The 24,624-nt window shown below is 35.2% G+C and overlaps 1 protein-coding gene across 3 annotated transcripts in view; it reads left to right on the top strand.

Moving 5' to 3' along the window:
• Eip78C (Ecdysone-induced protein 78C) overlaps positions 1 to 24,624 on the top strand; it is a 462,133-nt gene that overhangs the window by 397,741 nt on the left and 39,768 nt on the right. For all 3 annotated transcript variants that reach the window (XM_090414451.1, XM_090414450.1, XM_090414452.1), the window contains one exon: positions 18,192 to 18,503. In XM_090414451.1, coding sequence (XP_090270577.1) covers positions 18,192 to 18,503 — 312 coding nt within the window. The remainder of the gene's footprint in view (positions 1 to 18,191; positions 18,504 to 24,624) is intronic.

Raw genomic sequence — 24,624 nt, 5'->3', positions numbered from 1 at the left:
ACCATGAACAACATAGTCTCTATACATGATTTTTTCATATGTTGTATTGTTGGGAAAGTACATGCTAGTAGCATCTCGTGAACATGTATCCTTCTGATGATGACCTCAATACAGGGGTTGAAATGTAAAGTTATTATTTTATTATTAATCAGTAAAATAATCTTTTCAACACGTGTGTTTTGTATCCCTAAATTCTTAAATATGAGGGCTGATCACCATGTAACCTTAAAAGAAAGAGTAAATATGAGAATTACAAGATCCATTTGGCATATTCTGCATGTTCTTATTTTATTTATACACTGAAAAGCCCTTATAAAAGGTCTTCACATAGGAAAAATCTAGGTGCATGTTGCTTCAGGTGGATGGGTAAAATAAACCAAAAATAATAATAATAATAATATATAAATAAAATAAGAACATGCAGAATATGCCAAATGGATCTTGTAATTCTCATATTTACTCTTTCTTTTAAGGTTACACGGTGATCGAGCCCTCATATTTAAGAATTTAGGGATACAAAACACACGTGTTGAAAAGATTATTTTACTGATTAATAATAAAATCAGGTGACGTTATTAAAGAAAGAAAAAACACTGAAGCTTAAATAAACCATGAACAACATAGTCTCTATACATGATTTTTTCATATGTTGTATTGTTGGGAAAGTACATGCTAGTAGCATCTCGTGAACGCCAGTACACGATTATAGCTGAACGACTATCTGGGAGGTTGTAGCTCAAGTTATTATTTAGATGAACGGGATTGAAGATGATTTCCCTAGATTCCACGATTTTTTTGCAACAGAAGATGTTAGTAGATTTTTCCCAGCAGACTTTGTGACTTTGGCTTTCATCATTAGGATTAGCCGAGAAATTCCATATTGCGTATGGAAGAACACATGAGGGACATTACTTACAAGAGACAGCGAGCCAGTGCATTATCAAATCATATCCTTTTCTCGGCTAATCCTAATGATGAAAGCCAAAGTCTGCTGGGAAAAATCTACTAACATCTTCCGTTGCAATGATGAACTTGAGAGAAAAATCGTGGACTCTAGGGAAATCATCTTCAATCCTGTTCATCTAAATAATAACTTGAGCTACGACCTCCCAGATAGTCATTCAGCTATAATCATGTACTGGCGTTCACGAGATGCTACTAGCACGTACTTTCCCAACAATACAACAAATGAAAGAACAGCTTTAAATACAACCACAACGTTTTAATGACAGTTATGTATAGAGACTCTCTGTTGTTCATAGTTTATTTAAGCTTCAGTGTTTTTTCTTTTATAATGTCACCTGATGAAGGCTGTTACAAGCCAAAACTAGTTGTTTTAATATTAAAACCTTTTTACTTAAATCTCAGTTCTAGTCATTCAATTCTTTTTAAAAAATATATATGCGTGTGTGTGTACTCCAGATGACCTTAATATGAAGATCAAAACGTCGGGAAATTAAAATAATTATTTATAACATGGTTGTAGAGTCTATAATTTGTATAAAATGAGATATTTTAAATTTGCAATTTTATGAATCCACTCTTTCACATCAACACTAGTCCTGTTTGACATTGCACATTTGCAATTCATCAAGTAACACAGCTGAAGTGATTTGGTTATTTTACAGTTGTAAAGAAATGTTTTTAATATTGGCGAAAAAAAGGCATGGAAAAAAAAATAGTTGGTTCATCGGATATATTTTAATATCCAAATTATAAAGTGTAAACAAGATGCAGTACTTGTTAAGAGATTAATAAGCTCTTAACGAATGTTTCTCGATTTCTTGCAGCCAAAGAATTCTCTACTTTTCCATCTAGAAACATTTCAGAGAAACTGAGCCTTGTTCTGATATGTGATGTAAGGTTGAAGTCAGTTCCTGAACAGAACTGTATTTTAATGATGACTTCAGTGGGTTTTTTGAGTGATCAGAATTTACATTGAAATCTAGCTCAGTTCCTTAAGAAACTGATTATTCTGGAAGTATCTTTAATTTGACCATTATCAGATGTGAACTGTAGACTAAAATACACAAATATTATTCAAGAAAAAATCTTGAATTCACTTGAATACACTCTGGTGTCCTGCACCTCCCTGGTACAGGACAGCAGAGTGTACAGAGGATTTGAAATTGGAAGCGATCACTATTTAGTCTTGAGCAGGATAAAATTGAATTTCATATTGAAAAGAATTAAAGTTTTAAAGTGAATAAAAGTTGAGCAGCTCTCAGATGTGAACTGTAGGCTAAAATACACAAAGATTATTGAAGAAAAAATGAAAGAGTTTGAGAACATGAACCAAACCTTGAAGATTCAGTGGCAAGCCCTGAAGAAAACCCTGATTGATTCAGCCAGAGAGATATGTGGTGAGGTTATCTACAAGGATAGAAAAATCAGAACTCCATGGTGGACACAGGAAGTTAAAGAGGCAGTGAAGGAAAAGAAGAAAGCCTATCAAAAGTTCCTGGCAAATAAGTCAGTTTGTGCTCTTAGAGAATACAGAGAAAAATGCAAGAATGCTAAATACTGTGTAAAACTAGCTAAACAAAAGTCATGGGTGGACTTTGGCAAGAATATAGAAAATAAATATCAAGAAGGTGGCAAAATATTCTGGAGGTTGTTGAAGAAGCTTAGGAATGGAGGAAAGTGCTGTAAAAGGAGTTAGAGATGATAAAGGTGACATGAAAACAGTAGAAAAAGATATCCTTGAAGTATGGAGTAATAATAATAGTCTGTTATTTTTCAAGTCTCCAATATTTTTGAATTTTATTTTGGTTGTCTAAGGCATGATTTGTCTTAGATGACTAGCTATTGATCTTCTTCCAGGTCTTTTTTGTATCTTCAAATTCTTCATTTCCTATCTTACTAAACTTGTCTCTTTCTGGTTAAGTGACCCCATTACCTTAGATTGTCTCTTCTCAGATTCATTCTTAAATGTTAACATATTAAGTTCATAATATCTTCGTGTTCATTGATGCCTTCTGTCTGTTTATCACTACCCTATTCTTTCTCAGAACTCATCTCTCTGGTCTTTAGTCAACTGTTTTTACATCTACCCAACTCTCAGATCCATAATATTGGTTTGAATTTGAACACTCTTTAATACAGTTTTTTTAGTCTTTTGACTAATTTCTCTATTTTGGATAATTTATTAATTTAACCTCCCTATCATATAAGCTTTGCTGTTTCTGTTTATTTCCATGTTTAATTTGCCATCTTCTTTAAAAAAAAAAAATGCATCTAAATAGTTGAAATATTTTACTTGTTCCATAAGTACTCTATCAGGATGCAGTTGATATTTTCCATGTCCTGCATAAAATTTACTAATTTTCATGCCAAATTTGTTACAGCAGCTTTTCAATTTAGTTAGGCATTCTAAAGGGATTTGAGTATAAAATACTGAACTGAGTTGAATGTTTCAATATCCCAAGGCCACATTCCTTCATAGTATGAACCACATATAAGTGAGGATGATATGCACTCTTGTCTTGCACTTTATTTTCCATCACACATCTTTCTGCTAACTTTATAGATTGTATTGCTCTGTCTGTTTATTTACACCATATAATTTTCTTTTTGAACAACTTTTTCTGTTGTTAGCTAATGTTATTTTCCAAATCCACAAAACTTAAATACATCATCAAATTCCTGCCATGTACCCTCAAGGGGTGTACAGGATATGATAGTACAACATGAAAAATTTACATCATTACTAACTTCCTATCTACAATTTTCCTCCAAATCAGTCTGTTACTTGTCAAGACTCCAACATTATCAGACCTTATATTTCTATCGTCTAAGGCACTTTGTACCGTATCAATCCACCTATATCTTGGTCTTCCTCTGGGTCGTTTGCTGCCAACCTGGCAGAGAATACTTGTTTTGCTAATCTTTCTTCGTCCATTCTGTTTAAGTGACCATACCACCTGAGATTAGCTCTGCTAATGCATTCATGTATGCTGACAATCTCAAGTTCTTTCCTAATATCCTCGTTTTCAGTATGATATTGCCATTGATGCCATCTGTTCACGCCTATAATCTTTCTCAGGACTCTCATATCTGCGGTCTCTAGTCTTTGATCAAGTGTTTTACTTCTGACCCAGCTCTCAGATCCATAAGTTAAAACTGGTTTGAACACTGTCTTATATACAGCTCATTCAGTGTTCCAACTAATTTCTCTCTTATTACACATGAATTTATTCAATTGACTTCCTACCATACCAGCTTTGCTGATTCTGTTGTCTATTTCTATATTTAATTTACCATCTTCACTAAAAATCGTACCTAAGTAGCTGAAATGTTTTACTTGTTCCACAGGTTCTCCATTCACAACACAGTTGATATTTTCAATAATTCTATCTATTTTCATTGTCTTTGTCTTTTTATTGCTGACCTTCATACCATATCTGTTACAACAGTTATTCGATTTTTGTCAGGTAATCTTGCAAACTAGTAGCAGATTTATTCAGAAGTATAACATCGTCAGCATAAAGCAAAGAGCTGACATTAACATCTCCAATTCTGATATCATGTTTAATACCACTTTCCTTCATAATGTGATCCATATAGATAATGTACATCCTTGTCTCACACCAGATTTAACATTAAACCATCTTCCTGTACTTCCTTCAATTCTAACTCTTGACTTACAACTCAAATAAAGACTAAGTATTGCTTGATATAATGCCCATTGACACCATATAACTGTAGCGTATTGAATAGCTTCTCTCTTGGCACCTTGTCATATGCCTTTTCCAAATCGACAAAACTTAAATACAGATCTTTGTTATATTCCCATGCTTTCTTGACTATTTGTCGTAACGTGAAGATCTGATCCTGACAGCCTCTATTTGGCCTGAATCCAGCTTGTTCTTCACCCAGCTTTTCTTCCACAATTCTTCTCAACCATTTCTCAAGTATACTTGCATAGATCTTGCCAGGAACACTCAGTAGGGAAATACCTCCTGTAATTCTCACATTCAGTTTTATTTCCCTTTTTATATATGGGCACTATGAGAGCTCTACTCCAATTATCGGGAATTCGTCCCTCTGTCCAGGCTTTCTGAACTATGCAGTGCAGCCACTGTAAGACTTTCATACCACCATACTTCAGCATTTCTGGTCGAATATCATCTACTCCTGCTGCCTTTCCACATTTCAAGCCTCGGATGGCTTTTTCTACTTCAAGGATGGATTTGTATTCTTCACTGCATGTCTGGTCAATGTTTTTTACCACTGTGCTGTCATCGCTGCTTGTTTCATTTAGCAGATTTTCAAAGTAATTACTCCATACTTCAAGGATATCTTTTTCTTCTGTTTTCATGTCACCTTTATCATCTCTAATCCCTTTTACAGCACTCTTTCCTCCATTCCTAAGCTTCTTCAACAACCTGCAGAATATTTTGCCACGTTCTTGATATGTATTTTCTATGTTCTTGCCAAAGTTCACCCATGACTTTTGTTTAGCTAGTTTTACACTGTATTTAGCATTCTTGCATTTGTCTCTGTATTCTTTAAGAGTACAAGCTGACTTATTTGCCAGGAACTTTTGATAGGCTTTTTTCTTTTCCTTTACTGCCTCTTTAACTTCCTGTGTCCACCATTGGGGTTCTAATTTTTCTATCCTTGCAGACAACTTCATCACATGCCTCTAGCTGAATCAATCAGGGCTTTCTTTAAGGCTTGCCACTGAAACTCTTTCATTATTTCTTCAATAATCTTTGTGTATTTTAGTCTACAGTTCACATCTGAGAGCTGCTCAACTTTTATTCGTTTTAAAACTTTTTTACATGTTATTCTTTTCAATATGAAATTCAGTTTCATCCTGCTCAAGACTAAATAGCGATCACTTCCAATTTCAAATCCTCTGCACACTCTGGTGTCTTGCACCAGGGAGAAAACATCACTATCAACAATAACATAGTCAATGAGACTTTTCTTATTCCTTGCCTCTTCTCTCCATGTGAATTTGTGCACATTTTTATGTTGGAATATGGTGTTAGTAATAACCAGTCCATGTCCTGAGCAGAAATCCAACAGATATTTGCCATTATTATTAGCTTTGCTCTTTTCTCCAAATTTTCCCAAAATATTTTTGTATGTCTCACAATCATTTCTTACTCTGCTATTCAGATCCCCAACAAGGACCAACTTTTCCTTTTTCATTGTGTCAGTTGCTTTTTCTAAAGCCTCAAAAAATTCCTCCATTTCTACCTTAGCAGAACCTTCTGTGGGACCATAGGCACAAATAAGTCTCATTGTCCAGTTCCCCATTCTCATATTTGCCCACATTACTCTACTTGATACTAACTGCCATTCAAGAAGATTAGCCTCGTATTTTGTGTTGAATGCTATGGCTACTCCTTCTTTTCCTTGATTGTCATTGCCTGAATATAACATTTTGTATTTATTGCTCAAAAAGATCTCACCAGTTTTTGTCTTTTTTTGTTTCATTTATCCCTATTATGTCGATCTGGTACATATCTAATTCCTCAGCTAGCTCCATTTCTTTGCCATTCAGGCTTCTTATGTTGATAGTACTGATCTTTAACTCTGGTGATATTGAGTTGGGGTGTGTTTTCAGATGTGTTCCAGTAGCTGACTTTTCACTTTCTCCCTGGTGAAAACAATGGGGGCCTTGTTTAACCGCGCGACAACCCAGCCAGCATGAAATTTTGTCATGTTGTACCATCATTTTTTATTTTGGTTTAACCAATAAGAATAAATACTATTTGGTCGGCTAAATCCCAAATTGCCAGCCCATCCTGGTTCGTTCAGTTCGTTCAGAAGCCCTGGTCAGTTCTCTGCATTCCTTTAAAGGCTATTTGGAGGTCTCCTCTCAGTTATACAGCTTTGACCTTTAAGCAAAATTAAATACAAATCCTTGTTATATTCCCATGACATCTCACCTATTGGCTTAGCAAAAAATCTGATCTTTTAATCCTATTTGGCCTGTATCTAGCTTGTTCTTCAGTTTCTTTTCTAGTTTTTCTTGGCCTCTTTGCAAGTATGTTTGCTTGAATTTTCCCTGAGCACTTGGTACGGAAATTACTTTTTAATTCTCATACTGTTCTATTTCCCTTTTTTATAGATGGATATTATCAAAGCTGTTTGTCATCTGGAAGTTAACCTTTTGATAATGCCTTTTGAATTATGCATTGTAGCCATTGTAAAATATATACCTTCTTATTTGAACATTTCTGGTTGAATGTTATACTCCATCTGAACTCTACCTTCAGGTTCGTGATAGCTTTTTTCCTATCTTAAGTTGATGCGAACTCCTAATTGCCTCTTGAATGTATTCCACCACTGTTCACTGTTTCATTTGTCTTTTTAATGACTTCAAGCATTCAGAATATTTTAGATTTTTATACCCTTTATCATCTTTAATTCCTTTCATGGTACCTTTTCCCTCAATATTAAGCTTTTTTTTTTCTAATAGCATGTAGAACATCTTTGCCACTTTTCTGATATTAATCTTCTTTACATATTTATTTTAATACTTGTCGTAAATCTTAGCATCAATATCCATTGACTAATTATCATATATGTAGGCTTAATGCAAAGATTTAATGGTTCCAATATTTTGTGTCATAAACATAGAGGATACACTGACAATTGTAATAACACACACAATCAACCCATAAGTTGAAGATACCAGCAGGCACCCTCTGTGGACTTTGGTATCTTCTACTTATGGGTTGATTGTGTGTGTTATTACAATTGTTATTAGCTTTTGAGCAGGAAGTTGATGAATTTCTGTTTCACAAATATTTAAGATTTTGTTTTTTAAAATCAGCTGCTGATTTATTTTATTTTTTAAGTTGTTTGTGTTTGCTGCAGTTAAGCATAGTCCCTTTCCTCTTGATTCTGCGTCCAAGGCATGGTCAGCTAGACCTGACTGACCATAATTGTGGCTACAGATATTTTTTGTATTCTTAAAGATGGATTTTGGCAGATCGTTCAGTTTGGCCATAATAAGCCATGTTGCAAGAACAAGGAAACATTTATGCATTTGTTGATCTTTACGAGTGGATAAGAACCTGGCTTCAAATGTGGCTTAAAAACCATGTAGAAATTATATTTCAAGTTTTTTTGAGATGCCTTGGATATAGGAAATTGTAATTGCATTGCTGTGATGTGCATGTTGATAGAGAGAGAGATGTGGCGAGGGAAACATTTTTTTTTTTAACTTTTTTTTTATTGGCATTGCGGCTATTAAATAGGAAGGTGTGATGAATAACTGTTGGGATTGGGCTAAAAAAAAAAAATTTTAAAAAATCCTTTGATGAAAGGACCTAAAGACATTATTTTTCCATGATGAACTGAATTCTTAGGTGCTGGTAGTGAGGAGGAGGAGGATTGAGTCAGAGTCATGTGCCAGATAGCAAACACATCACCATTGTTTTTTAGCCAGATATGTTTCAAGAACAGCAGCATCATGATTATTGTTGTTCAAATGTTCTATTTGGAAATTGACTAGGTGTGAAAGCCCATCTAATATTTGGAAAGCCTGATGTTTCGACACTCAAAGCTGATTCTAGCATAGATGAGAGAGAGTTTAAAAAATTTACCAAGCATTTTGTTTAGTAAGCAAAAAATTTCTTGAGTTGCCAATTAACTTGATTTTCATTAGTAGTAGTGTGAAAGGCCAATTCAGATTTATATGCCCATTTTTTCTCCACATCTCTGGATTTCTCCAGACTGTTCTGTCTATCCAACTTAACAGACATTGCAGTTACAATAGACTTTGTAAATTCCTTGTTTCTTTATAGGTCGATGGGATGGTTTTGGCAATCTTACCATCATGGAGACTTTTTGTATTGGCCTAAAGACAACTTTCAAGTTATGTTCTTGTGAGACTTGCTATTTTGTCTGTAACATTTTTGATATAAGGTAAAGAAACCACACATTTGTAGCCATCTGATTGCCTTCATAGTGAAGAATTTATGGAGACAAAAACACATTTTGGAATAATTACTTTACTTCATCATCATCATCAAATTCCTGCCATGTACCCTCAAGGGGTGTACAGGATATGACAGTACTACATGAAAAAATTACATCATTACTAACTTCCTATCAACAATTTTCCTCCAAATCAGTCTGTTACGTGTCAAGACTCCAACATTATCAGATCTTATATTTCTATCGTCTAAGGCACTTTGTACCGTATCAATCCACCTATATCTTGGTCTTCCTCTGGGTCGTTTTCCTGCCAACCTGGCAGAGAACACTTGTTTTGCTAATCTTTCCTCTCCCATTCTATTTAAGTGACCATACCATCTGAGATTAGCTCTGCTAACACATTCCTGGATGCTGACAATGTCAAATTCTTTCCTAATATCCTCATTTTTAATATGATATTGCCATTGATGCCATCTGTTCACGCCTCTAATCTTTCTCAGGACTCTCATATCTGCGGTCTCTAGTCTTTGGTCAAGTGTTTTACTTCTGACCCAGCTCTCAGATCCATAAGTTAAAATTGGTTTGAACACAGTCTTGTATACAGCTAATTTAGTGTTCCGACTAATTTCTTTCTTATTCCATATGAATTTATTCAATTGACTTCCCACGATACCAGCTTTGCTGATTCTGTTGTCTATTTCTATATTTAGTTTACCATCTTCAGTAAAAATTGTGCCTAAGTAGCTGAAATGTTTTACTCGTTCCACAGGTTCTCCATTCACAACACAGTTGACATTTTCAATGATTCTGCCTATTTTCATTGTCTTTGTCTTTTTATTGCTGACCTTCATACCATATCTATTACAACAGCTATTCAATTTAGTCAGAGAATCTTGCAGACTTGTAGCGGATTTATTTAGAAGTATAACATCATCCGCATAAAGCAAAGAGCTGACATTAACATCTCCAATTTTGATATCAGGTTTAATACCACATTCCTTCATAATGTGATCCATATAGATAATGAATAACAGAGGGGATAATGTACATCCTTGTCTCACACCAGATTTAACATTAAACCATCTTCCTGTACTTCCTTCAATTCTAACTGCTGACTCACAACTCAAATAAAGACTAAGTATTGCTTGATATAATGCCCCATTGACACCATATAACTGCAGCGTATTGATTAGCTTCTCTCTTGGCACCTTGTCATATGCCTTTTCCAAATCGACAAAACTTAAATACAGATCTTTGTTATATTCCCATGCTTTCTCGACTATTTGTCGTAAAGTGAAGATCTGATCCTGACAGCCTCTATTTGGCCTGAATCCAGCTTGTTCTTCACCAAGCTTTTCTTCCACAATTCTTCTCAACCGTTTCTCAAGTATACTTGCATAGATCTTGCCAGGAACACTCAGTAGGGAAATACCTCTGTAATTCTCACATTCAGTTTTATTTCCCTTTTTATATATGGGTACTATGAGAGCTCTACTCCAATCATCGGGAATTCGTCCCTCTGTCCAGGCTTTCTGAACTATGCAGTGCAGCCACTGTAAGACTCTTATACCACCATACTTCAGCATTTCTGGTCGAATATCATCTACTCCTGCTGCCTTTCCACATTTCAAGCCTTTGATGGCTTTTTCTACTTCAAGTATGGATATGTATTCCTGACTGCATGCCTGGTCAGTGTTTTTTATCACTGTGCTGTCATCACTGCTTGTTTCATTTAGCAGTTTTTCAAAGTAATTACTCCATACTTCAAGGATATCTTTTTCTCCTGTTTTCATTTCATCTTTATCATCTCTAATTCCTTTTACAGCACTCTTTCCTCCATTCCTAAGCTTCTTCAACAACCTCCAGAATATTTTGCCACCTTCTTGATATTTATTTTCTATATTCTTGCCAAAGTCCTCCCATGACTTTTGTTTAGCTAGTTTTACACACTGTTTAGCTTTCTTACATTTGTCTCTGTATTCTGTAAGAGTAAAAGCTGACTTATTTGCCAGGAACTTTTGATATGCTTTCTTCTTTTCCTTCACTGCCTCTTTAACTTCCTGTGTCCACCAGGGAGTTCTGATTTTTTTATCTTTGCACACAACCTCACCACATGCCTCTCTGGCAGAATCAATCAATGTTTCCTTCAGAGTTTGCCACTGAATCTCCAAGGTTTGATTCCTGTTCTCAAACTCTTTCATTTTCTTTTCAATAATATTTCTGTATTTAAGTCTACAGTTTACATCTGAGAGCTGCTCAACTTTTATTCGCTTTAAAACTTTCTTACATGTTATTCTTTTCAATATGAAATTCAATTTTATCCTGCTCAAGACTAAATAGTGATCACTTCCAATTTCAAATCCTCTGTACACTCTGGTGTCCTGCACCAGGGAGAAAACATCACTATCAACAATAACATAGTCAATGAGACTTTTCTTATTCCTAGCCTCTTCTCTCCATGTGAATTTGTGCACATTTTTATGTTGGAACATGGTGTTAGTAATAACCAGTCCATGTCCTGAGCAGAAATCCAACAGATATTTGCCATTATTATTAGCTTTGCTCTTTTCTCCAAATTTTCCCAAAATATTTTTGTATGTCTCACAATCATTTCTTACTCTACGATTTAGATCCCCAACAAGGACCAACTTTTCCTTTTTCATTGTGTCAGTTGCTTTTTCTAAAGCCTCAAAAAATTCCTCCACTTCTACCTTAGTAGAACCTTCTGTGGGACCATAGGCACAAATAAGTCTCATTGTCCAGTTCCCCATTCTCATATTTGCCCACATTACTCTACTTGAGACTGACTGCCATTCAAGAAGATTAGCCTCGTATTTTGTGTTGAAAAAAAAAAATACGAGGCTAATCTTTTGGAAAACTGTCTTCTCCTTGTTGTTTTTTCCAATCAATACAACTTTTCAAGAAATGCACTAACAGATTTCTTTCTTCTCACTAACCACTCTCTCCCCACACACACCACCACCACTGTCATGTGAGGCCTCTCATGTGGAATTGATATATATATATATATATATATATTTTTTTTTTTTTTTTAAAAAAAAGTTACTGATCTTATTTCTCAGGTCTTCAATATTCTACTTTACATTAGTTTTTTTTTTTTTTTACTCTCTTCCTCTGGATCTTTTCCTAGCATTTTGCATTTTAATACCAATTTTTCTTACCTTTTTTTTTTCTTTCACAGTTTAAGTGACCATTCCATCCGTCAATCTCTACTCACATTCTTGAATGTGTGAGCAGAGTAAATGTGTTAAGTTCCTTTCTATTGTCTTCATTTTCAATGATATCTGTTTGTTCCTGTAATTTTCCTCAGGACTCTTTTGAAAGAGTTTTTTTTAAAAACTTACTTATGACCAAATTTTTAAATCTGTAAATTAAAATTTTGATTTGAAATTATAACACTAGTTTATTCATTTTGGCAAAATTCTTTCTTCTACATAAACTTAGGCTCTCCAAAATATGAATTTTGCTCTTTCTCTCTGATTTGCGATCTTTGCTGAGAATGGTGTCTAATCAGCTGGAGCAATTTTTCTATTGAGTAAATGCAGTCATTGTTTTTCAGGTTCCTGTCTGTTTTCAAGTAAAGCAGTTATATCCACACCTTGCTTAATGCAGATGTTATTTATTTGCATGAAAGATTTATTGTGGATTTGATTATAGGCATCCGCAAAAGAAAGGAAGGGATGAAGAGCTGAGTTTTCAGTATACCTGGTTTAGATACCAGATTTAATGCCACTTTTCTTTGTAATGTAATTCATATAGATGATGATGAATAACAATAGCAGGCACCCTTGTCTTAAAGCTAATTTTACATAATCATCTTTTCTCTACATTTCAGCTGCTTTGGTATAGGTTGTATATTGCAGATTTTTTACACCACAGTCTTTTCAATAGCTTTTCTCTTGGCGCATTATTTACCTGTTAGATACTTGTTCTATTCCCATAATTTTTCAGCTACTGTTAAACTGCTTCTGATGGTTTTAGCTTGAACCCAGCATGTTCACTTCCTGGTTTCTCTTTTGCAATTTTTCTTAGCCTCTTCTCTAGTAGGTTTGCATAAAGCTGAATGCAAGAACATCTGTTTTCTTGTATTCAGGTTTATTTCCATTTTTTATAGATGAATACTGTTGAGAGCTGTATACCAGTCAGCTGGAATCCATTCATTGGATAAGGCTTTTTGAATACCTCTATAATTGAATTTCTGGTCAGATAATTACTTCTATTGCTTTTCTCTTCCTATCTCCAATATTGCAATATACTCGCGACCCACCTCCCTTTGATTAGAAAGACCTTGTTTGGGTAATTTTATACGACTTTTATTTTTTCTCTCTCTGCATTCTCTAATGGGGCATGCATGCATACTGACTCAGTTGCCAGCAACTTTTGAAACTGTCCCTCCTCCCCTCCCAGAACTTCATGTTAGACCTCAAGAAGTTCTGATTTTTCTATTATTCTTCCAGGCAATTTCACAACATAGTTCCTTGACAGAATCAGAATTTTTTTATGGATTGTTTGGTTCTTGTTTCTCTAATATTTAGATGTGCAATTCACCTCTGGAGACTGCTTGACTTTAACTCTTTTTTTAATCCATACATTTTCTCAGGTGTGATGAAAATTGATCAAAAAGAGAATTCAAGAATGGGTAGATAAAAATATGATACTGTATGAGGGGCGACATGGCTTTGTGAAGGGGTGGTAATGCCTTAGTAACTTATTATCTTTTTATAATATCGTAACAGCAGATTTGGGAAATAGCTATATGGTGATTCTGCTGGATTTTACAAAGGCATTTGACAGAATACCACATGGAACTCTATTACGCAAATTGGAACAAATGGAGATGGATGTGACACTGGTTAAGTGGATGAGAGGGTGAATGCTAGACAGATATCAAAAAGTGGTATATGGAAGGGAAGAATTGAGGCAAAAGCACATGACTAGTGGTATGCCACAAGGTTGAGTGCTGGAACCATTGCTGCTTAATTTGTACGTAATGTACATAGAATGTACATAAATGATATACGAAATAATTTGAAAGGAAATATTCAGTTTGCTGATAATGTGAAATTAGATAGAGTAATAATTAATCAAGGTGATGTGGAGAGCTTGCAGGATGATTTAAATAAGGTATCAGTTCAATATGGAGAAATGTCAAGTTATGCATTTTGGGATAAACAGATTACAAGCTGTGTATCACATTGATGGCATTGTACTCCACGAAATAGAGGAAGCTATTTCGTGGAGTACAATGCCATCAATTAGGGGTGGTGGAAGATGGAATTAAAATTTAGAGAACATATTATTAAGGTAGCCCATAAGATTACTTGGCTATTGAAGAACACATTAGCATGTAGAGATAAGGAAGTTATTCCTCTTTATAAGACCTTTATGTCCAAATTTGAATTACAGTGCTAAAGTCTGGTCCCCTGGGTTTCTTGGAGATGTGGAAATGGTAGAGAAGATTCAGAGGCAAGTGACCAAGATGGTGAGTGGTCTGCGGAATGTTCTCTATGAAGACAGATTGAGGGTGTGTGGATTACAGAAGTTGGTTGGCAAGGGGAAAAGAAGTGGATATGATAGAAACATTTAAGTTGCTTAAAGAGTATTATAGGATTGATGCAAGAGAAATGGTTCAGCACTTGGCTGGTGTGTGTGTGTGGGGGGGGGGGGGGAAACCAGAACAAGGGGTCATCACTGGAAGTTGAATAAAAGTGTTATTAGTAGAGGTGTGAGGACAAGATCTTTTGCTTGGAGAGTTGTGAATGAGTGGAATCAGTTGCCAGTCAGTTGTGAGTGCTTTGTCTGTTAATGGGTTTGAAGAGAGGTATGATACATTGTTTGGATAGTTTGGGTCTCCCGTGATGAGTCTTTGGAGACTCAATGGAGGTGCCCGATAATAATAATATTTCTCTTTACATAGTGGTGATACTCATTTTTATCCTGCTTAAAAGTAATTGATCACTTCCTGTTTCAAATTTCTTGTCAATAGGTCTGAAGATATCACTGTCAAGTCTTTCGTAATTTCATTTGTGTTCTTCCCATGAGATTAGATGCACATCTATATATTTGAACACATGTTAGTAAAGGTGATGTCCAGAACAGAGATCTAATCTAGTTCTGTTAGGTTATTTCTTCTAAATATTCCCAAAACGTGTGTGTGTGTGGTATTCATTCATCATCAAAGTCCTGATGTGTACCCTCCAGGGGTATACAGGATGTGATAGTACTACATGAAAAATTTACATCATTACTAACTTCCTATCTACAATTTTCTTCCAAATCAATCTGCTACCTGTCAAGACTCAAACATTATTAGATCTTATATTTCTATCTTCTAGGGCAGAAGTTGGCAACGCAGTGCCCACGGGCGCCATAGCGCCCACAGTGAATTTTTAGTGCGTCCTCAGAAAAATTGTCAACTGCTTTGGAGCTTGCAGTGTAGATCGCAGTATATTTGAGAGATACATTCATTACTAGTATGTGCTAAAATGCAAGAAAACATAAAGAAAAAACACTGCAAATATAATACATGATGGTACAAATTAAGTGAATATTGAATCCAACATTATTTCATAGCCGAATATAGAAACTACAAGAGTTTCGTGCCGAATATATAGAAACTAAAAGTTTCGGTGGATGCAAGCATAAGTAGTGCTTTATGGGCAACTCGTAGTAAAGGTGGAGCAAGCTCCAGACCTCTTTCCTTAGTATTTTCCATAAATGTAAAGCACATCTTGCAGAGGTCAGCAACCTTTTTAATATGAAGAGCGCAATATAAAATTTGAAAATTATGGAGGGCTCGTGACAGTCATTTTTTCTCTCATTTCAGGCTTAGAAATTCTATGATTAGTTTTTAAGAAAAACGAGATTTCAAATTTTAAAATTTTATTTACCTCGCTTTACAACATATTGTCACATATGAAGGAATATAAAATACCATAAAAAAATGAATACAAAAAGAATAATTGTGTTAACAATTAGCATGTATCTGTCATATCAGATGTGAGCACCTTGCTTTATCAATCATAATGGCAAATGTATTTGTTTATTATGCAATAATAGTGTGGCTATTTCTAAAAAAAGTAATATAGAAAGATATTTCAAAACCATTCATCCCAATTGTAATTTTAAGTTTAATTATTTAAATCAGGAGGAGTCAGCAACTCAGCGCCAGCGAGGGTCATGGCACCCGCAGTATTGCACCCTTCTTATTAAAAAGGTTGCCGACCACTGTTCTAGGGCATTTTTTACTGTATCAATCTACACCTATATCTTGGTCTTTTTCCTGCCAACCTGGCAGAGAACACTTGTTTTGCTAATCTTTCCTCTCCCATTCTGTTTAAGTGTGTGTGTGTGTGTGTGTGATTGTCTGTGAAAATACTAGTAATGGCGTTGGGTAGATGGCATTGGTGTAGTTGTGGTCGGTGAATTGAATGATGGAGACAGAGTTGTAGAGTAGGTGCCCTCCCCCGATGAGTCTTTGGACTCCCTGGAGGTATCGCATAATAATAATAATAATTCTTTCATTTTTCACATTTACTACAATATAAAATAATGGCGGTATTCATTTTGTACTCTTATTTAGAACTAACCAGCTGTCTTCTGTGACCTGAAAAATTTATTTCTTTACTAGGATCTTCTGTTCAATCATTTGGCACAAATGAGTCATTTTTCCATTTTTAAACTTCTCCCCACCACTGCATATGGAATCATTTGCCATTCAAAAAGTTTATCTTTAGTGTTGAATAATTCAGCTGTTTTTTATGATCAGTATTGCTGGAATATATCATCTTATGATTATTTAAAATTATCTGTCCTGTTTTGTCTTCTTTGAAGTACCAGATGGATCGATCATTGGTTTTTTAGATGCTTATCTTGAAGTCTGGCAAAGTTGTTTGCTCACAGCTGCGACTAAGGCTGTGAGACCAAACAACACTTATTCTGTATGACAGCCACTTTCATCTTTTTTAAGCATGCATGCAGGGTACGTGAAACAGTGAACTGAAAATGAAAGCGTTACATTTCATGTGTAAGAGTTTTTTTGTTCTCACCATTGAACCATTTTGCATGCTTGTTTTTTTTTTTTTTTTTAAATAACGAAACCTGTGGTGCGTTCATAATTAGAAGAAACACACGTATAAACCACAGTGAAAATTATTTAATTGTAAATATTTCATCCTGAGTATCTTAGGACATCATCAGTACAGTATTTAAACAAAATTAGGAATAACATACAGTTAGGGCGCATGATTACAATGGAATCTCATGAAAACGTGCTACAGTAGTAAAAAAAAAAAAAACACGTTAATTATTTAACACAATTCTGTATGATAATTTCCCATACTTTAGGAATAGTAAGAACGTCGTTGCGGTTTAGGTTTGGTCTGTGTAGTAGGGCTTCAGAACTTTCTTTGTATAAATGTTCATCTTTAAATAAAGATCCGTGTAAAAGTTTAGCCTTTTCCCAATGGGTTTGGATTTTCAATTCCGTGTTGAGAGAGGCCAGATTTCTGCGGTTTAAGAAGACCACATTCGTCTCCTATTGTCTGTTTCTGTGTAACTTTTAATTTTTAATAATTTTTTTTCTGTTATTTAATGAAGAATTTATGGCATTACTATGACTTTATAGATTTCAATGAAATATAGATTTCATTGAAATATATTGAAATACTATGAAATATAGATTTCAATGCTACTAATATTAAATTAGTAGCATTGAAAGTTCAGTAGAATTCCTAGTGGCTTTATTAAATTCAAGGTCAGATTAGGTTTTGAAATTTTTATGAGTAATGTTGCAGTGATTCTTTCCATTGTTGACATTATAACCTGTAACTTTTTTTCTGTATGAGATTTGCTGTACACGTTATGATTATGCTATAAAATTATAAAACGCTATGTCATAAAGATTATAAATGCAGTCAAGAAAGGGGGTAAAAGCTAGCTTTTTCTCTCGCAAAGCAGTGAGTGAGTAGAATAGTTTGCCTTTAGAGGGGTAGTGAGTGCATATTGTGTGAATGAATTTAAGAGAAGGTGTGAGAGTTGGTTTGGGTGATTTATAGCTTCTCTCAATGAGACCTTGACTCCCTGGAGGTCTCACATTATAATAATAATGAACTGCTTGCTTTAAATGGTAGTCACATTAAAAATAAATAAATGAAACTTGTACTTAAATAGGATATGCAATACTACATAATTTATATTTCTAATTCTGACAAAACTGATTTTATATCTTTAGAAATAAAAATTTAGTGAAAAATCTATTTTTATAGAGCCTGAATGACTTCCAGTCAGCTGCAGGAGATGGCCAGTCCACAGCAGACAGTCTTGAACAGCAGAAGATTGTCATGTGGCAGCATTTTGCCGTCCTTCTGACACCCTCCATCCAGAGGATCGTGGAATTTGCAAAGAGGGTTCCTGGCTTCTTAGATCTGACTCAGGATGACCAGTTAATATTGATCAAACTAGGATTCTTTGAAATATGGCTGGTTCACATTGCCCGTATGGTCAACACTCTAGATAATACACTTACTTTTAGTGATGGCAGCTACATTTCACGTCAACAAATGGAATTGATGTTTGACGTAAGTTGCCTAAGGTTCTAATTTTTTTAAGATATAGATAAAAATGGAGTTTCTGAAAGAAAAGAATATTTTGTTTAAAAGATTTTTTATGTACCAAAATGTGATATAATACCTGTAGTTTGCATTCTTCACTATATTGAGATAATATAGTGCAGTATTAATCATTCTTAAGTCATCCCCTTTCAGAATGGGTTTTATTTTTGAGATGTATGTTTTTCTTATTTTCCATTTTGAAAAACTTAAGTTTCACAAGCCTGTTTTATATAAGAAAACATTTTAGAGACTAGAGAGGAAGGGCGATCTGCTTGTAACTAGTCTTTAGTATATAACCCAGTGACACAGCAATTTCATATTGGTCATAATTCATAGATAAAACTGCATTTTTTTTTTCCAGTATTAAACATTTTGTAATTTCCAGTAATTTTTAGTGAAGATGGTAAATTAAATATAGAAATAAATAATAAATTACACAATAATCACAGTAATTTACTTTAACGAAATAAAGGTACAAATATCATCAAATTCCTGCCATGTACCCTCAAAGGGTGTATAGGATATGATAGTACAACATGAAAAATTTACATCATTACTAACTTCCTATCTACAATTTTCCTCCAAATCAGTCTGTTACTTGTCAAGACTCCAACATTATCAGACCTTATATTTTTATCGTCTAAGGCACTTTGTACCGTATCAATCCACCTATATCTTGGTCTTCCTCTGAGTCGTTTGCTGCCAACCTGGCAGAGAATACTTGTTTTGCTAATCTTTCTTCGCCCATTCTGTTTAAGTGACCATACCACCTGAGATTAGCTCTGCTAATGCATTCATGTATGCTGACAATCTGAAGTTCTTTCCTAATATCCTCGTTTTTAATATGATATTGCCATTGATGCCATCTGTTCACGCCTATAATCTTTCTCAGGACTCTCATATCTGCGGTCTCTAGTCTTTGATCAAGTGTTTTACTTCTGACCCAACTCTCAGATCCATAAGTTAAAACTGGTTTGAACATCGTCTTGCATACAGCTTATTTAGTGTTCCGACTAATTTCTCTCTTATTCCATATGAATTTATTCAATTGACTTCCCACCATACCAGCTTTGCTGATTCTGTTGTCTATTTCTATATTTAATTTACCATCTTCACTGAAAATTGTGCCTAAGTAGCTGAAATGTTTTACTGGTTCCACAGGTTCTCCATTCACAACACAGTTGACATTTTCAGTGATTCTGCCTATTTTCATTGTCTTTGTCTTTTTATTGCTGACCTTCATACCATATCTATTACAACAGTTATTCAATTTTGTCAGGGAATCTTGCAAACTAGTAGCAGATTTATTCAGAAGTATAACATCGTCAGCATAAAGCAAAGAGCTGACATTAACATCTCCAATTCTGATATCATGTTTAATACCACTTTCCTTCATAATGTGATCCATATAGTTAATGAATAACAGAGGGGATAATGTACATCCTTGTCTCACACCAGATTTAACATTAAACCATCTTCCTGTACTTCCTTCAATTCTAACTCTTGATTAAGTATTGCTTGATATAATGCCCCATTGACACCATATAACTGTAGTATATTGAATAGCTTCTCTCTTGGCACCTTGTCATATGCCTTTTCCAAATCGACAAAACTTAAATACAGATCTTTGTTATATTCCCATGCCTTCTCGATTATTTGTCGTAAAGTGAAGATCTGATCCTGACAGCCTCTATTTGGCCTGAATCCAGCTTGTTCTTCACCTAGCTTTTCTTCCACAATTCCTCTCAGCCGTTTCTCAAGTATACTTGCATAGATCTTGCCAGGAACACTCAGTAGGGAAATACCTCTGTAATTCTCACATTCAGTTTTATTTCCCTTTTTATATATAGGTACTATGAGAGCTCTACTCCAATCATTGGGAATTCGTCCCTCTGTCCAGGCTTACTGAACTATGCAGTGCAACCACTGTAAGACTTATACCACCATACTTCAGCATTTCTGGTCGAATGCTGAAGTATGGTGGTGAAGTATGCTGCCTTTCCACATTTCAAACCTTTGATGGCTTTTTCTACTTCAAGTATGGATATGTATTCCTGACTGCATGCCTGGTCAGTGTTTTTTATCACTGTGCTGTCATCACTGCTTGTTTCATTTAGCAGTTTTTCAAAGTAATTACTCCATACTTCAAGGATATCTTTTTCTCCTGTTTTCATGTCACTTTTATCATATCTAACTCCTTTTACGGCACTCTTTCTTCCATTCCTAAGCTTCTTCAACAACCTCCAGAATATTTTGCCACCTTCTTGATATTTATTTTCTATATTCTTGCCAAAGTCTGCACATGACTTTTGTTTAGCTAGTTTTATACACTGTTTAGCATTCTTGCATTTGTCTCTGTATTCTCTAAGATCAGAAGCTGATTTATTTGCCAGGAACTTTTGATATGCTTTCTTCTTTTCCTTTACTGCCTCTTTAACTTCTTGTATCCACAATGGAGTTCTAATTTTTCTATCCTAGCAGACAACTTCACCACATGCCTCTCTAGCTGAATGAATCAGTGCTTTCTTCAAGGCTTGCCACTGAATCTCCAAGGTTTGATTCCTGTTCTGAAACTCCTTCATTTTTTCTTCAATAATCTTTGTGTATTTTAGTCTACAGTTCATATCTAAGAGCTGCTCAACTTTTATTCGCTTTAAAACTTTCTTACATGTTATTCTTTTCAATATGAAATTTAATTTTATCCTGCTCAAGACTAAATAGTGATCACTTCCAATTTCAAATCCTCTGTACACTCTGGTGTCCTGCACCAGGAAAAAAGCATCACTATCAACAATAACATAGTCAATGAGACTCCTTATTCCTTGCCTCTTCTCTCCATGTGAATTTGTGCATATTTTTATGTTGGAACATGGTGCTAGTAATAACCAGTCCATGTCCTGAGCAGAAATCCAACAGATATTTGCCATTATTATTAGCTTTGCTGTTTTTCCAAATTTTCCCGAAATATTTTTGTATGTCTCGCAATCATTTCCTACTCTGCTATTTAGATCCCAATCAAGGGCCAACTTTTCCTTTTTAATTGTGTCAGTTGCTTTTTCTACAGCCTCAAAAAAATTCCTCCACTTCTACCTTAGTAGAAACTTCTGTGGGACCATAGACACAAACAAGTCTCATTGTCCAGTTCCCCATTCTCGTATTTGTGCACATCACTCTACTCGAGACTGATTGCCATTCAAGAAGATTAGCCTCGTATTTTGGGTTGAATACTATGGCTACTCCTTCTTTTCCTTGATTGTCATTGCCTGAATATAACATTTTGTATTTATTGCTCAGAAAGATCTCACCAGTTTTTGTCTTTTTTGTTTCAGTCACCCCTATAATGTTGATCTGGGACTTATCTAATTCCTCAGCTAGCTCCATTTCTTTGCCATTCAGGTTTCTTATGTTGATAGTACCAATCTTTAACTCTGGTGATGTTGAGTTGGGGTGTGTTTTCAGATTGTTCCAGTACCTGAGTTTTCGCTGTTCTCCCTGGTTCCCTGGCGAAAACAACGGGGGGCCTTGTTTAACCGCGCAACACCCCAGCCGATATGAAATTTTGTCATGTTGTACCATCATTTTTTATTTTGGTTTAACCAGTAAGAATATAATTTGGTTGGCTAAGTCCCAAATTGCCAGCCCATCCTCGTTCGTTCAGTATCCAAGTAGATACCCAACAGGGTGCACCACGAGAAGGCGAGGATTGGACATTAGGTCAGAAGCCCTGGTCGGTTCTCCGCATTCCTTTAAAGGCTATGTGGAGATCTCCTCTCAGTTATACAGCTTTGAACCTTGAGCACCCCAGGTACAAATATTTCATACTGAAATTAACAGTACATCATCAGTGTAGACAACAAACAGTTCAAAGGAATGGAATACGAGGTACATAACAGTCGGTGGATTACCAATTAAAAACTGTTGCCGCGTGCTAGAAAATTTAATATTGATAAAATATTATTAAATAATTCTTAAACTATTTCTTTGATGGTTACATAAGATAAGAATCTCCCAAACTTTTGGGAGGGACAGAGAGGGACAATCATCATCTCATATCTCATCTTCTTTATACCCTCTTTTACCTTGTGGTGTCAAGGATTTATTAATCATCAGACCTCAAACTGTTCACATGATAAGGTGGTCAGCCCTACTCCCCAGTGTATCCTATATCCTGTAATTTTGAGTTCACAAGGCCAGTTTGCCTGCTTTGTGGGATGAAAAACCCCAGGATAAACTGGGGGGAGGGGGAACCCTACTGTCCATGCCCAAGACCGGCTAACTTGACTATGGCTGAGGAAGATGATCCTTCAGGTTCGATTCCCATCGCGTCGCAGATGGGAATCGAACCTGGGCCACTCCTTCCCCAGGCATATGGTTGCAAAGATCACAGCCACTAGGCTAACCATGCGGACTATCATTTAGATTCAAATTTGGCTGATGTAAAAGGACTTCACAATTTTCTTTTGCGTCTATGGAAAAGATGAGCTTTATCTCACTGAATATTGTGTTTAGTGTCAATACTATGTTGTGCCAGGCCAGACTTTTGAGGTTTCATGTATTCGATATGATACTAATGTCCCTTCATTTTTTTTTTTTTTCCCACAGAACGGCCTGTTTTTCCAAAGTATGTTAAATTACATTCACACAGTATCTGGTAAATGCCAGCTAATGATAGAGGTGCCAGTTTTTCTTTTGTAGATGGCGATGAGTGAGAAATTTTGTTGATAGGAAAATATGTGGGAATAAGATGATACTTCATAATTCTTCCCGTTGGTTCTGAGATGCCAGAAATATAAGGGATTGGAACCCTGAGGTGTTGGAACATAGGAGTCAGTTATCTGCTGGATTTGATTAGGGTTAAATTCTATTAACTTTTTGATAGTGAAAAGTTCTTGTTGTAAGCTTGAGGGAGAGGAACACACTTTATGTGCTCTATTAAAGACTTGATAACACCAACATTAATTATTAATATTATTAATAATATTAATAAAATTTTATTTATTAATTTCTAGCACGCAGCAACAGTTTTAATATAATCCACCGACGGTTATGTACTTTGTATTCCATTCCTTTGAACTGTTTGTTGTCTATACTGATGATGTACTGTTAATTTCAGTACGAAATATTTGTACCTTTATTTCATTAAAGTTAATTACTGTGGTTATAGTATAATTTACTATTTATAGTTATGCCACAAATACCTTTAAACATTAGATTAAATATGAAATAGACAACAGAATTAGTAAAGCTTGTTTGGTAGGAAATCATGCGAATAAATTTATATGGAATAAGAAAAAAATTATTCAAAGCACTAAATTAGCTGTATACACCCTCTGTCCAAAAAGAAACTGAACTTTTCGAAAATAGAAGAAACTAGTGGTGCCACCTGTTGTATCTTTTTTGTTGTCGAAAGTGGCAACCTTCATTAGTGTTGTGTCAACTGTTTGACATTTGTTTCATTAGAAGCAGAGTTATAGTGCCAAGAATGACAGTGTGTTTTGACGAACGGTTGGAAAATGAGTTTCAAACAGAGAGCTGCTATTGACTTTTGCGTTAAACTTGGTAAAAGTTTTACCAAAACGCATCAAATGCTTCAAAAAGCATACGGTGATAAATGCTTATCCCGTACTCAAGTTTAAGAGTGGTTTAAGCGATTTCTAAGTGATTGTGAGATGACGAAAAGCAGGGCCATCCAAAAACTGGACTGAACGAAGTTAATATCTAAAACGTGCATGATTTCATCAAAGAAAACCTGAAATAGTCCACGAGATTGATTGAAGATGAATAGGGGATTCCAAAATCAACTGTGCACAACATTTTGACCGAGAGTTTGGGCCTTCGTAAATTGAATTCACGATTTGTTTCCCACAAGTTGAATGACAACCAAAAAATGTATCGAATTGAACATTGCAAGGACCTCGTTAAAACCATTTGTAAGGACTCAAACTCCCTTGAAACGATCATTACTGGTGACGAAATGTGGTGTTTTGAGTATGAACCCAAAACAAAGCACCAGAGTGCTGAGTAGAGACCACCAGAAGAGGGGGCATCCGAAAAAAAAGTCGCTTGGAGAAGTCAAAAGTAAAGACAA

The sequence above is a fragment of the Typopeltis vanoorti genome, chromosome 25 (genome assembly GCF_054136105.1).
Source record: "Typopeltis vanoorti isolate ZY-2024b chromosome 25, IOZ_Tvanoo_1.0, whole genome shotgun sequence".
In the NCBI taxonomy this organism is placed as follows: Eukaryota; Metazoa; Arthropoda; class Arachnida; order Uropygi; family Thelyphonidae; genus Typopeltis; species Typopeltis vanoorti.
Note: the sequence above shows the minus strand (reverse complement) of the source record. Positions and strands in the feature narration are given on the sequence as shown.